At 31.5% G+C, this 13,911-nt stretch overlaps 1 protein-coding gene across 1 annotated transcript in view; it reads left to right on the plus strand.

Annotated features, from left to right (window-relative positions):
- LOC139504068 (chitin synthase chs-2-like) overlaps positions 1–9,868 on the plus strand; it is a 28,779-nt gene extending 18,911 nt beyond the window's left edge. The window contains exons 10-17 of the mRNA XM_071294127.1: positions 185–419; positions 3,110–3,310; positions 3,920–4,317; positions 6,285–6,449; positions 7,256–7,470; positions 8,017–8,081; positions 8,979–9,147; positions 9,439–9,868. Coding sequence (XP_071150228.1) covers positions 185–419; positions 3,110–3,310; positions 3,920–4,317; positions 6,285–6,449; positions 7,256–7,470; positions 8,017–8,081; positions 8,979–9,147; positions 9,439–9,868 — 1,878 coding nt within the window. The remainder of the gene's footprint in view (positions 1–184; positions 420–3,109; positions 3,311–3,919; positions 4,318–6,284; positions 6,450–7,255; positions 7,471–8,016; positions 8,082–8,978; positions 9,148–9,438) is intronic.
- The last annotated feature ends 4,043 nt before the right edge of the window (positions 9,869–13,911 follow it).

Genomic DNA, 13,911 nt, shown 5'->3' on the forward strand with positions numbered 1-13,911 from the left:
AGTTCCGTGAATAATATGTTATAAAGGCAAAGATTATGCCAAAAATATACCATTCAACTGAACGGTTCGTATCAACAACTTACTACAAATGGAAAACTCATTCGTGAATCACCTTTTGTAAAAGGAAAACGTACGTGTTATGTATGTTAATAGACAATTAAGATGAATTAATTTTGCATTTCAGGTGATGTATATGCTGTTCATTTTAAAATGGAAAATTCAACGAAAATTCAAAGGAAAAGGATTAGAGAAAAAGGAAAAAAAGAAAGCAATACAGGAGGCCGCTGAAAATACATTCTTGCTGGCACTTGATGGAGATGTCGACTTCCAACCAGAGGCTGTACTAAGTTTAATGAGACGAATGGAAAAAAACGATAAAGTAGGGGCAGCATGTGGTCGAATTCATCCAATTGGAAATGGTCTGTATCTTTGGATATAATATCACTACAAAAGCCCTAAAGTCTTAAAAAAGACCAATGCTTGCCTCAATATACAAGAGCAGTTACCCGACATTCTCCAAAAGTATGACTTGTGTCTTAATTGTTCTTGACAAATTTTATTTTAAATTTGTATGAAATTCTCTACATTCTGACTATTTGCCTTAATATTTCGTGACAATTTCCTAAAATTTGAATACTGTCTCGAAATTTCTTGACAGATTCTCGACACTTTTATTAATTCTCAGTATAGCTTGATATTTCCTGAACATTTTGAATTTGTTTTAATATAGATATTTATATTCAATTAATACAGATTTGGGTATGAAATTTAAAATATTTACAAATACAAATGCAGGTCTTTTATACAAACCGATTTAAATGTGGGTTTGTAAATAATTACAATTTTAATGCAACAACGTTTGTAACGTTCATTTTGATTGGATAACGTCACTTATTTACATGGCATTAATTGACAATTGATGCTATGGGACGTACGAGCAAGCGCAGACCGCATATGACAGATTTTAAATACATGTTTTAACGTTGTTTTCTGTAAGTTTCATTAGAATGGAGGTAACAATATTGTATTTTAAGCTCCGACGGCATCAATTGGGGATTTGATGGTCGCAAATACCCGTTTACTGTCTCCGCTAACGCGTCTCCAGTAAACTTAATTTGCGACCATCAAATCCCCAATTGATGCCGTCGGAGCTTAAAATACAATACAGTTATCTCCCAAATGTTAATTCATAAATCTTGACATCAATCATACTGTAGACACATTTCATTATTCATGCATAATATTCAGTAGTAATATGGTAAATAAACAATTATAGTACAAACATGTCGCTTTTTATTATAAGCGATATATCATTGTATTCTTGTTCTTCTAATTGTAGCAAAAGCTTAGTGATAATAAAAATGAGGATATACCAGCAAAATGATGTATTTAAACTGTTAGAAATGTGTTTGTATACAATCAGGCGACATTTATACTGTTGAGATAGTGTCATGACATGTTTAAGACCGTCACGAATGTGTCAATATATATTCAGACAGCTTATATAACTGTCAAGAATCTGTTAAGACATATTTATACATTATTAAGAATGTCAAGACACATTGAGACATTATTACTATAAAATTGAGAATGGAAATGGGGAATGTGAAGAATGTTAAGAATAATGTCAAGACTTACATCCCACCTCCTTTGTTCTAACAGGGGTAATCTGAGCCGTATCACCCCTACCAGATCACCCCAGTTTGAGTTTCTTTGTTATGTATGCTTTCCTTTGTTCTGTAACATTTTGGCGGGAATGTCAAATCCACTATAAAACTTATAAATAATTATACGGAAAAGACTATCTATCAAAATTCACGTAGAAAAAATCTAGTGTATATGCAAGGATTCGAACTCAAGACCTTTAGCATATCAAGCCACGACACATACCACTACACCAGGACGACTGGATACGATCTAACCGTAATTTAACATACTTAAAGGAAGCAAGATCTTTTTATAAGTGGGGCGAGTTGGTAGACCTTTATTCAGTCGGGTTTAAACCTTTTTCGTTAATAAGAGTTGTCAGACTAATTGTTCAATTTGATTTTACACTTTTTGAAAAGTGGGAAGAGTGGGTAAACAAGAGTGGGGCGATTTTTTTCATAAAGTAGCGATATAGTGGGGGCCGATTGGCAAGTGGGGCGAGTTGACATTGTTTGATATCTACTCATCGTGTTCGGGGGTCATAAAGGGTATACATCATATAGTAATATACAAAATATATTATAATGATTGTGAGGCGTTCTAAACTCGATTTTATGAATTGTAGACGTTTTTCTGTCTAATCTAAAACAGCTGGAATGTAAAATAGTTATCCCATTCGGACTTGGTGTGTCAGTGTTAGATCACCCTCTGGCCTCCGGCCATCGGGCTTAGCTTCCACTGACACACCGCGTCCTTCTGGGATAACTATTAAAGATCGAAACAAATTTAAGGTCGAGAATAATCAAGATACTTATGAGATGATACAGAAAGTGTCGAGCAGTTTTTAGATAATGTTAAAACCATCAAGACATATGTAAATAAACTCATCATAGATACCAGGACTACATTAAGTATATACGCCATACGCGCGTTTCGTCTACAAAAGACTCATCAGTGACACTCGAATCCAAATAGGTTAAAAAGGCCAAATAAAGTACGAAGTTGATCAATCCATTTTCTTACGAAATTAAAAAAATAATCAGACACAGAAAGAAGACAAGTAAATATTCCTGCCAAATTCAGAATTTTTTGGTCATTTCAGATTTTTTGACTTTTGTAGTGTATTTGTCTTTTCTTCAAAAAGTCATTCACACTCAGCTAAATCGATGAATTCAGTTTTTTTTATGTAAAGTTGTTGATAATGACCTTTTCGTAATGAAATGCAACCAGCATTACTTCTAAATGGTCTATTTTGGAAACAAAGACAAGTCGTGTTTAATATGATAATTGCAAGATGCAAATGAAATTACTTTTAATAATTGACAGATTTGACGGAACATCAGTCAAACAATAACTTTTCTGCATACATTTTTACGATTACAAATATCATTACTCATCGTAAAATACCTATCTATTTATCAAATATCAATTGAATTTATGTGATGTTTTGTTTCTTAAACAGGTCCTATGGTTTGGTATCAACAGTTTGAATATGCTATAAGTCATTGGTTACAGAAAGCAACAGAACACGTAATTGGATGTGTATTATGTAGTCCTGGGTGTTTCAGTTTGTTTCGTGGATCTGCAATATTACAACACGAAGTCCTTGAGACATATACCTCAGTTGCACAAGAGGCAAGACAGTGCTTGCAATATGATCAAGGTAATATACTGATTTACTATATGTAATCTAAAGAAAGGCATTGTTTTTTCAATCTAATTCCCGAATATGACTATGTTGCTGAGTGGTATTCGCATTGATATAGAACGTGTCACGGTATTTGTTTATCCAAAGGTAAATATTTAGTTACGAAGTTTAACGTGGAGCTCTGATCGGATAATGTTTTGTGTCTCGTCGTTTGTAGTTGTGATTATATATTGTATTTTCCATTCGAATGTGAAAGTAAAGATAATTAATTACCCAGTTCATTTGCATGATTATATGTTTTTGTTGCACTTTAGTGCTCTGTTGTTTCATTGTTACCCGGATTTGTTTTCTCTCAATCGGCTAAGTAGTATACTGATGTTGCATTTATCAAGTGAATCTGTGTTGTTGAAGATTCAACATAAGAAACCCATATATTAATCAAGCAGTTAGATACCAATTCTATTGCATACCAGATTCACATATTTTATTATTTGATATAATACTGAAATCATATGAAACAATGTGTATTAATATATATATATATATTCAAATATAAATGTTCTTCATATAGCCAAAAACTAGAAACACTTCCACCATATACGTGGTTTAACCTTTATTTGACAGGCGAAGATCGGTGGCTATGCACTTTGCTTCTTCAAAAAGGATGGAAAATTGAATATTGTGCAGAATCAGATTCATATACATTTGCTCCAGAATCTTTTTATGAGTTCTACAACCAACGTAGACGATGGACTCCCTCAACTATGGCTAACATTTTGGAAATAATTCAAGATTGGAGAAGTGTTACCAAAAACAACGAAAACATATCCTTCCTGTACATTATGTATCAGGTGTTTTTGTTTGTGTCAACCGTTCTTACTCCTGGAACAATATTTATGATAATATTAGGTGCTCTAATTGTCGGATTTGATAGCATTCCGCCATGGTTGGCACTGATTTTGAACCTTATTCCAGTGGTAGCGTTTATATTAATGTGTTTGTATACCTCAACTGAACGGCAGGTGAGTATGTTTATTTATGCTATGATTGAAAGATAATTAAATTTCTTTTCGTGGAAACTTGTGGTTTCTCCTGTGTTATATATATATATATATATATTTTATAAGTTACTTCGAGCAACTAAACCTATACATAGAGTTTTGTTTAATTTAATATACCAACGATTTTAGTAAAGAAAATGTTTTAAATTCGGACGAGAATGGCGATGGAGATTTTCAATAAAAATTATGTTCATCGTATTTGATTTAAACATTTAATGATATGGCTAAATAAATTTTGTCTTTTTAAATGTATGACAAATTATGTCGTAGACTTATATAACTATTTATTTCAACATTATAAAGATTCAAATCAATTCAAATATATGCTATTTATTTACAATTGCACCTTTTTTTGTCAATGTGTTTGAATTTCCCCGCCTATTAGCAGCTTTTTGGTTTTATCACTGATATTGTGACAGTTATATTGAATGTCAATATTAGCTGAAGCAATTTAAAGCTTTTAAGAAGTAGCATTAAATAGTTATCAAAGGTACCAGACTTACAATTTAATATGCCAGACGCGCTTTTCGTATATATAAGACTCATCAGTGACGCTCAGATAAAAAAAAAAGTTAAAAAGCCAAACAAGTACAAAGTTGAAGAGTGTTCAGGACCCAAAATTCTTAACAGTTGTGCTAAATACGGCTTAGGTAATCTATGCCATTACATGTAAAACTACAGCATCTGCCATTAAGACTATTTCTCTCATTTTAAAGTCCTTGCTAAAACACTTTGTACATGAATATTGTTTGCAAGGAAGATTCGAAATTTCTAATAAGTCGACAAATCTAGCCTTAATTTTGTACGTTTCTTGCACGATTCAAAGTCTATTGTAAAAGATTCACGATTCACGGCTCTTTAGTCACTATTTGACTGTATATATATAAACAAACAAGTGTGTAACACATTTTCGTTTGCTGATGTTTGAACATAACAATCAATTATCTTAACATACACATGATAAATCTTACTTTTTCTAATCTATCCCTATGAACAACTGATGATCTATGCAGATCAAAAACAACAAAAACAATGGAAGTCAATAACATACTAAAAAGAAAAGTAAGGAACGAGTTTCCACAAGAAAACAAAGGTGTACTTAATTGCTTAGTTAGGTTAGCAGTTCTCTTAGCATACACTAGTCGCGTTCTACAATTTCAGTGCAAGACAAATAAAGCAGCAATTGCAACACCTATTCAATGATGCTATTGAGGAACTAAAAACGAATCCGATGTTATATCTGTAAAAATATTACCCTTGTTTGTGAATTGTCAGTCAAACTTGGCACATCTTAATATGTTGCATCATTATTTTTTGAAGGGAAAGAACTCAATCATCATTATGAACATAACTTTAAATTAATGTGTTAAATTTTGTCTCATATGAACAAAATAAAGTTATCTGTCAGAATTCAGCATCACTATATCTATATATAAAAGATTATTTTCCAAACGTTCTGATTATTTTGTGATACTACTACACATTACTCATCCTAATTATACATGACAGAGGAAGTTAAGAAAGTAAATTTGTCGCTTTAATAAAAGCATATCAATAATTTCCTAATTTACAGTATTTCAAGAAATTCAGTTTGTCTTTAACATGTTTAGTTTATGACCAGCTGGTTAGTACTTTCGTCAAAAAGGATACAATTTTAATGTGCGTCGAATGTTGAACGTAATTAAAGATCAGTGCTTCTTTTTTTAATAATATATATTATACCAAATGCGTTGCCATAATGAAAAATGTTATCAAACTTTTCTATAAAGTTATTGTACTTAACAGACCGTGTTGATTCTTTAGAAGAACCCAGTCGTATATATTTTTTTATAATTATAAACAGTTTTAATTAGACTTGCACTAAATGTTTTCTGGACTGATCTCATTATATTTACATCGGTATTAATTAATCACTTTAATTTTTTCAGTTGAAAATGGCAGCAATTTTATCCTGCATTTACGTTATTGTAATGGCCATTGTTATGATCGGAGTTGTGCGAGACGCCATAGTTGAGGGGTTATGCTCAACGACCACTATTTTTATAATGTTTGTGGCTGGAGTTTTCGTAATTTCTGCGATTCTTCATCCTAAGGTAACAAATTATAAGGCACATTATAAGGAAGTTATGTTGTAAGCTTTCGATGTACAGTTATAAAATTATTTCAGCAATACAAATGAACTCTTCCAAACCCTTTTGTCAAAAATGAGTTACCGGTATGACAGCGCATACTCAATTTTACAAATCTGTATCTGTATAGCATAAACAATTACCGAGCGTAAAACACATGGACGAACATCTATTGAAACAATAAATCATGTTCTTGCCAAAATTATTACAAAACAATAACACGGTGTGGAGACAGTAATTATTTTCAAGCAAGGTTTCAAAACCTTAGGTGATAAGATTTGTAATACAAAAACTATCTCAGAAATTAAAAAAAAAGACAGTCTAAAAAAACTTACAAAACCAAACACTCGTCTATATGAACCAACGAAACGACCATATAAGAACTTTAAATTTCTGACTTGGTCATATTTGTACATGTTGAGTATGATAAATATATTGCATGAAATCGTACATTTGAAATGCAGGAACGTATAAAAACGTTGAAACAAAATTCAAATTTGTTACGTACATTTGAAACGAAGGAACGTATAAAAACGTTGGAATAAAATTCAAATTTGTTACATAGTGCTTTTAGTGGTCACCGAATCAAGTTATGATGACAAAGATCAATCATTTATTATAAAGTTCACTTGGTATACTGATGCATTAAATGGAAAATTTAATAAAAATATTTCATTAATAATTTTAAACAGATATACCCTTTTGGTTCATGGTATCTCAACCGTTAATTTTACTTACAAACGACTGTATACTTTTGTTAATCCTTGTAGGAAGTCTTTTGCTTACTCCCGGGAATACTATATTTTCTGGCAATTCCTTCAATGTCTATGTTGATGTTTTTATATTCAATTGGTAATCTTCATGTCACATCATGGGGTACAAGAGATACCAGCACAAAAAAGGAGTCCGAAATTAAGTCAAAAACGGATAAGATTAATGATAAACAGGCCAATGACTATCTGTGTTCAATCGGGAAGTTCGTTTGGTGAGTCCATACGTTATGTTCGCAGATGATAATGATCTTGTTAAATTTATGTGATTTTTTTTCCTCTTTAAGTTAATTAAATAACATTTTTTAGTGCTTCATAAATATACACTTACTTGTAGGGTACGCTACGTTTTGCCGGTGGCAATAGACCAAGAATGCTTCATTTAAAGATAATATTGTAACAACAAACACTGAATAACAAGCTTCGTACTTGTGATATGTCTACACATAATACTGCTATATACTGCTGTAACGTTTTAATAGAGTAAACATGTATTTAAATATTTAACATTTAATTTTTTAAAGTTTGACATCGTTATTGTGCTATTATACACAACGTATCGATAAAAGAGAGCCAATAAATACAAGGAATACTCAAACTGATCAGTCGAAAATAAAATGACATCATTATTGCTAAAAAAAAAGGGGACCAACATAGAGGAAAACATAAGACTGATCTACACGAATTACAAACACGGTTATTTCCATTCTCAATTTTATTGTACAGATGAACATTATTATGGCATAGCTCATGTTTTGCAGTTGTGCAATGTCCACTTCGAAAGATCACACCACAGATAAACGTTCGAATAAAGACCAAGACCATAGTATGTATATGCGAACCAGCCAATACATTTCAAATCAATATCGATCGGTTTTTTTTATATTTCAACAAATATATAATCATAAAATTTGTGACACAATATAAATAAAAGGAAAAATGGTATGGTTGCCACAAAATAAAACAATCCACTAAAACTGAAATGAAGTAGATATAAGACTTCAACAATAATAAAACCCAAATGACGTAAAGTCGGCTATAGGTTGCATTTCTGTAAATATTGACGGCTAAAACTGTACCACTTTTACTATGAAGTTTTTGAAATCTTATCCTAGAATTGAAAGTTCATATGCACCACAATGTTTTTCAAAGGTCAAAATATAGGGCTTTGCGGCATATTTTCAACGTTTATATGCCCTGTTCTCTCAGGGTTTAAACTAACACTAATTTTCTTAACTACCCCTACCTCGAATGAAAGGTTACCACAGATTTTAATGTAAACAATATGAACATGTCTATTTATTAGTAACATTCCCAAGTTATGTCTATGTGAGATGGAACGCAGAGAGGATAACTGGGAACCAGTATGTAAACTATGAATATTCAAGATCTCCCCAAAAGAGGCGTGTTTTGAGAAACAGCTGTATTTACAAAGTGCAACCTATACTAGAATATATTATGTATATAGTTTTATATAGAATAATTACTCATACATGCACCATATCACATAAACAGACATATATTTATAAAAAAAATATCAATGATAAGATATAATAGTTGTTTGAATTTTTTTTATGTTTCAAATTTGTTTCTTATGTTTTGTGCATATATTTTCTTTTGCAACATCACAGAAGAATAACCACGAAACAAGTTTTAAAATAATTTAACGCTTCACTACATGTAATACATGTTTTGTAATATTTAATTTTACAATATGGAACAGAAGTTGAGGCCAACAATGCAAAGTCAAAAATAAATGATGAAAGACAAGAGAAAATAGATGTCGAAGATGATGAAAATCAAGATAAAGATATGACTCGTTTCACCGTCGATGAAAGTGTCCCGAATATCAGCAAAAAGGAAACAAAATTTTGGGAGGAAAATATAGAGAGGTATTTAAAACCACACGATAAAATGGATCGGTTTACGATTGCACGAGAGAAAAAACTGAAAACCGAATTAGTTGAGTTAAGGAATAGCGTTTGCTTATTTGTTTATCTTTTGAATGCCATTCTTGTAACAGTAATGTTTGGGCTAACACAAGTAAATGCTTTCAAAGACTCATTAACAGCTGGATTTGACTGCGGTGGCGAAAATATTTCGATTGTTCCTATAGCAATATTATTCAGTGCAGTATTTGGAATTCTTCTTTTAATACAGTTTTTATGTATGCTGTACCATAGATTTTCCACGCTCGTTCATATTACTGCCAATACTGACTTACGTAATACGGAAGATGAATATAGTGCTGAAATATTGAAGAAAATTGTAGCTGATGCTGTGGAACGGAACAGGGATCAATCAGAAGACGGAACGGACACGGACATAAATAGATCCGTGTTCAAAGCTAAGGGAAAGCGTTATGAAAATTTTAAAGATTTGATGATGAGAAATCAACCGAAACTACGATCAATGATTAAAGGATCGCTTTACTTAAAGAATTTGTCAATGCAGAAGAAAGTAACAGACAAATGGCTATCTGTTTTAAACAAAAAGAGTAAACCAGAACCAAAATTGATAAATGTTGTAAAAAAGGTTAAAAACAGTAAAATTGGTCCGGCGCCAACGAATGATTCTCAACCGTCCAGTTCTAACACAGACAGCAATGTTTGAACAAAGGGCAGTAAAATGAATCAAACAAATTGTAGATAATATTTTTTAATTAAACCAATTTGTTACAAATGACACAAATGCAAAAAGGAAAAAGTAAAATTATAATCAATAAATACTTGCCTTTATTGTCATAATATCAATATTATTTGTTATTATGAGTTTTGTTATTAGGCCTATAGCATTTATTTCCCTGTTCTGTCTTATTGAAAATGCATCTTATCTACAAAAGACATTTTGAAAAGAACACCAATTTATTTTTATTCAAGTATGTTAAAGATAGCTGATTAGGGATGTTTGACCTCCCCTTGTCCTTTATTGATTTTTATTTGTGGAGTTGGGATACAGATTCAATGAACCATATCTTTTTATTCATTCAACAAGTACAGCTATGTAGGTAGACATTTGTGTAGTTTTACATGTTTTATTATTTATAGACTTTTATATTTTATTGATTTCTTTTCAAAACAGTTACAAAACGTGTACTTAATAATAAGTATGATTATTTCACTATTAGTGGTTTATTGTAATAATTGTATATTGCTTTCAAATAAAGGTTTCTAACTTTGATGTAAGTGACAGCTCATTGGTTTCTGCACTTAAACAATGCAGAAGAACTGAAAGTTTTCATTTTCAGTGTAACAAAAAAATCTCAAAGTTGTAAATCGATAGGTGTCACATAAACAATGTGTAGTATTTACAAACAAATGTTTTAATCGGTTGAGGATTGTAACACAGGATACAAGCTATAATGAAAATAGTCAAACAATATTTAAATGCACAACGAAACCTATATCAAATCTATTTAATTACAACAGGTCATGCTTTTGATTTTTACTTTTTTTTTCAATTATCAAGTGACGGATCATCATCGTATTTCTATTTGAAATTAGTACAATGGCAGGTACCGCACGTGTACCAGGAACTGAATACCTATTCCTGGCATCAGAGTTCATCCCAGTTGTTTTTATTTGGAATCATATTGCTAAATCTGTATAGTATTTTGTTATTGTTATATGTCCTTTTCGTCGTTTTCCTTTGAATAGAGTGTTACAATGTAATAAAATTGAGAATGGAAATGGGGATTACCTGTTTTCTATTGGTTTTGAATCTTTTCGAGTCGGTTAAGTCAAATTCAATGATGAGGATGGATGGGATTGAGATTTTAATCAGTGAAAAAAACTCGATGTAATATTTTGACACACCTAGTTCCAACAGTTTTCCAAAACAATTGATTATAGAGAACATCTCGTTGGTGAATTTGGCTTAGTAATCAATAGTATATCTATAATACTAAAATTACGAGGTCCAATTTGTCAGCCGTCATCACGTTAAAACGATGAATCAAAGAATTCAACTTTATACATACATTGTAGCTAATATAGGACATTGGTGTAGATTAAAAATTACACCACTCCAGACCCTTTTGTTTTCCACATAATTAATATTGCCAATAATTAACAAGTTCCGGGTCGAATCCGATACCGAAACCAATAGTATATTCACCTGTTACCTATTACCTTATCTGTACGTTCCGCATCTGACAGGCACACCACCAAACGGTGTATTTAGGATTTTGCTATATACACGGTTCATAATCACAGGGTTGACACTACTAAATTCATTCATTGTCAAAATATTCCCTATTGTAGTATTTTAATCAGTAAGACTTTCTAAGATAACAATACGAATGGCCTGTTGTTTTCAAAATAATTAATATTACCTACCAATCATTCAAAATTTCCAGTTTGACGGGTTCAAACAGAAAGCTTTGAAAACAGAGAAAACTGTGTATCTTATTATCGGCATGACTTTATCAGATGACAATACCAATACTAAAATAAGGCTTAATTCAGTCACGGACCCGCGATATCATGGGTGTGTTCTAGTATGTTATATTTTTATGATTGCAACAAACGCTTGAAATTTGTATTTGCTGCTTCTTTTTTTAGCATACGGGTTTTATGTGCAAGGGTTACATGTATAGTCTCCAAACTACCATATGCTAATTCACGTTATTAGGTGACACATATTGATACCGTTATTTTCCTTATATCACAAACTGCATGATATTTACATTTATAGAAACATGATTTAAAACGGACTTTAACATAGGGTTTCAAATGTGTTAAGGGAATGATAACACTATATTAAGAAAGTATCAAATTTTAGAATGAATATAACCAATGATGATCGTGTTACACGATTTACCAAACACAAATATTATATGTATAAATAACTAAGCCATGTACTTAATTTACACATACAATAATAAAATGTGAAGGGCAACATTTTGGTCGAATGATTCTTGTTTATATTATTTTGTTTTAATATAAAGCGCAGTCAGTTTCAGTGATTTTCTTGCATATATTAAAATACCGTCAGGAATTAAGTGTTTTCATTCTTCAATCAGGTGTAGACATGTTTGATATGAATTACATAAAAATGTTGGAATATGTGGGTGAAAAGAATAATCACAAAAAAACTGACCTCCGAGGAAAATTCAAAACGGAAAGTCCCTAATCAAAAGCGCAAACACATCAAACAAATGAATAACAACTGTCATATTCCTGACTTGGTACATACATTTTCTTCTGTAGAAAATGATGAATTGAACCGGGATTAATAGCGCTAAACCTCTCACTTGTATGATAGTCTCATCAAATTCCATCATATTGACAACGATGCGTTAACAAAACAGACACAATAGGAAAACATATCAAAATAGGTGTACAGCACTCATAACTGTGTCACAATCTCAATTGAACCAAAAACAAACAAATATTCAACAAAGAATCACAAAAAGCATCTATCAAATTTAGCGACCACATTCATTGCTTACCTATATATGTATTTTGAATTAAACCATGATTGATTGAAATATTAGAAGTCCTGTAACTGCTTTCACATCAACTATAACGTAGCGTCGGGTGTTTGACGTAAGAATGTAAACGTCACACAGGAAGAAATATGAAATAAGTTTTGTCAGTATTACTTTCAAAAAAAGACCGAGATTTAAAATTATCCAGAAGTTCTTTAGAATGTTAAAGAATCCGCACATGGTTAATACCACTACGCGAGTAAAATAATTTTGTCGTTCAACATATTTTCAAAAATATAATAGAACAATAACATAAAATTAACCCATAAAGGATTGAACGATTTCAAATACTGGGACCGAATCCGTACCCTGTTCATATAAAGGAGAGATATCATTCCCTGTTTTTTATGTGCAACCAGGAAGGACATTTAGTACAAGTGTTATAATATATATAAGGTCGTTTCAATGATATCAATTATGTAGTGTCGCTTACTTCTATATCAAAGTAAACTAATGACGCGTGTTAGTCTTTAACAAAGTTGTTTTTACAAATGAAAAACGTACAAATTATGAATATGTTCTTTATAGTGTGCACAGATCTCTCAATGTCAATCCCATTACAGTAGATACATTTAGGCGATATGTAATTCAGAATCTTTCAGAGTTCAAATAAGAAAAATTGCGGATTCGAAATATATAAAGCAAGGTTTTTTTTTCATAGTAGCACAATAAACATGATAAAGGCACGGTTAAATATGTTCAAAAATCGATTTAGCGAATTTAAATCCGGGTCACGATCAACAACCGAGGAAAACAACAGCACAACAGAAACATTAAACAGCTACAAAAAAAAAAACAGCGTAAAAATACATAGAAACGGACTTTTTGAAAACAATTGCCATATTTGTGACTTGGAAGTGAACATTTTGAAAAAAAAAGTTGGGTTGAACCTGGTTTTATGGCTAGCTAAATCCTTCGTTTGTATGTCAATGTTAAAATTAACCACTAATTAGTATAACATCATTCAGTGACAGGAATACAGCATATAACACTCAGAATCGAAAGAAAGAATACTTTAGTTATTATTATAATTACATTACATGTAAACCACCGTGTAACAACGGGCATCTGCCAAAATGTCACGTTTTTTTGTTCAAAGTTTATATTATCACAAGTGGATTCAACAAATAGAACATAAAATTTGGATGGAGTTTTAAATGGTGCA

This window comes from Mytilus edulis, chromosome 14 (assembly GCF_963676685.1).
Source record: "Mytilus edulis chromosome 14, xbMytEdul2.2, whole genome shotgun sequence".
NCBI classification, from domain to species: domain Eukaryota; kingdom Metazoa; phylum Mollusca; class Bivalvia; order Mytilida; family Mytilidae; genus Mytilus; species Mytilus edulis.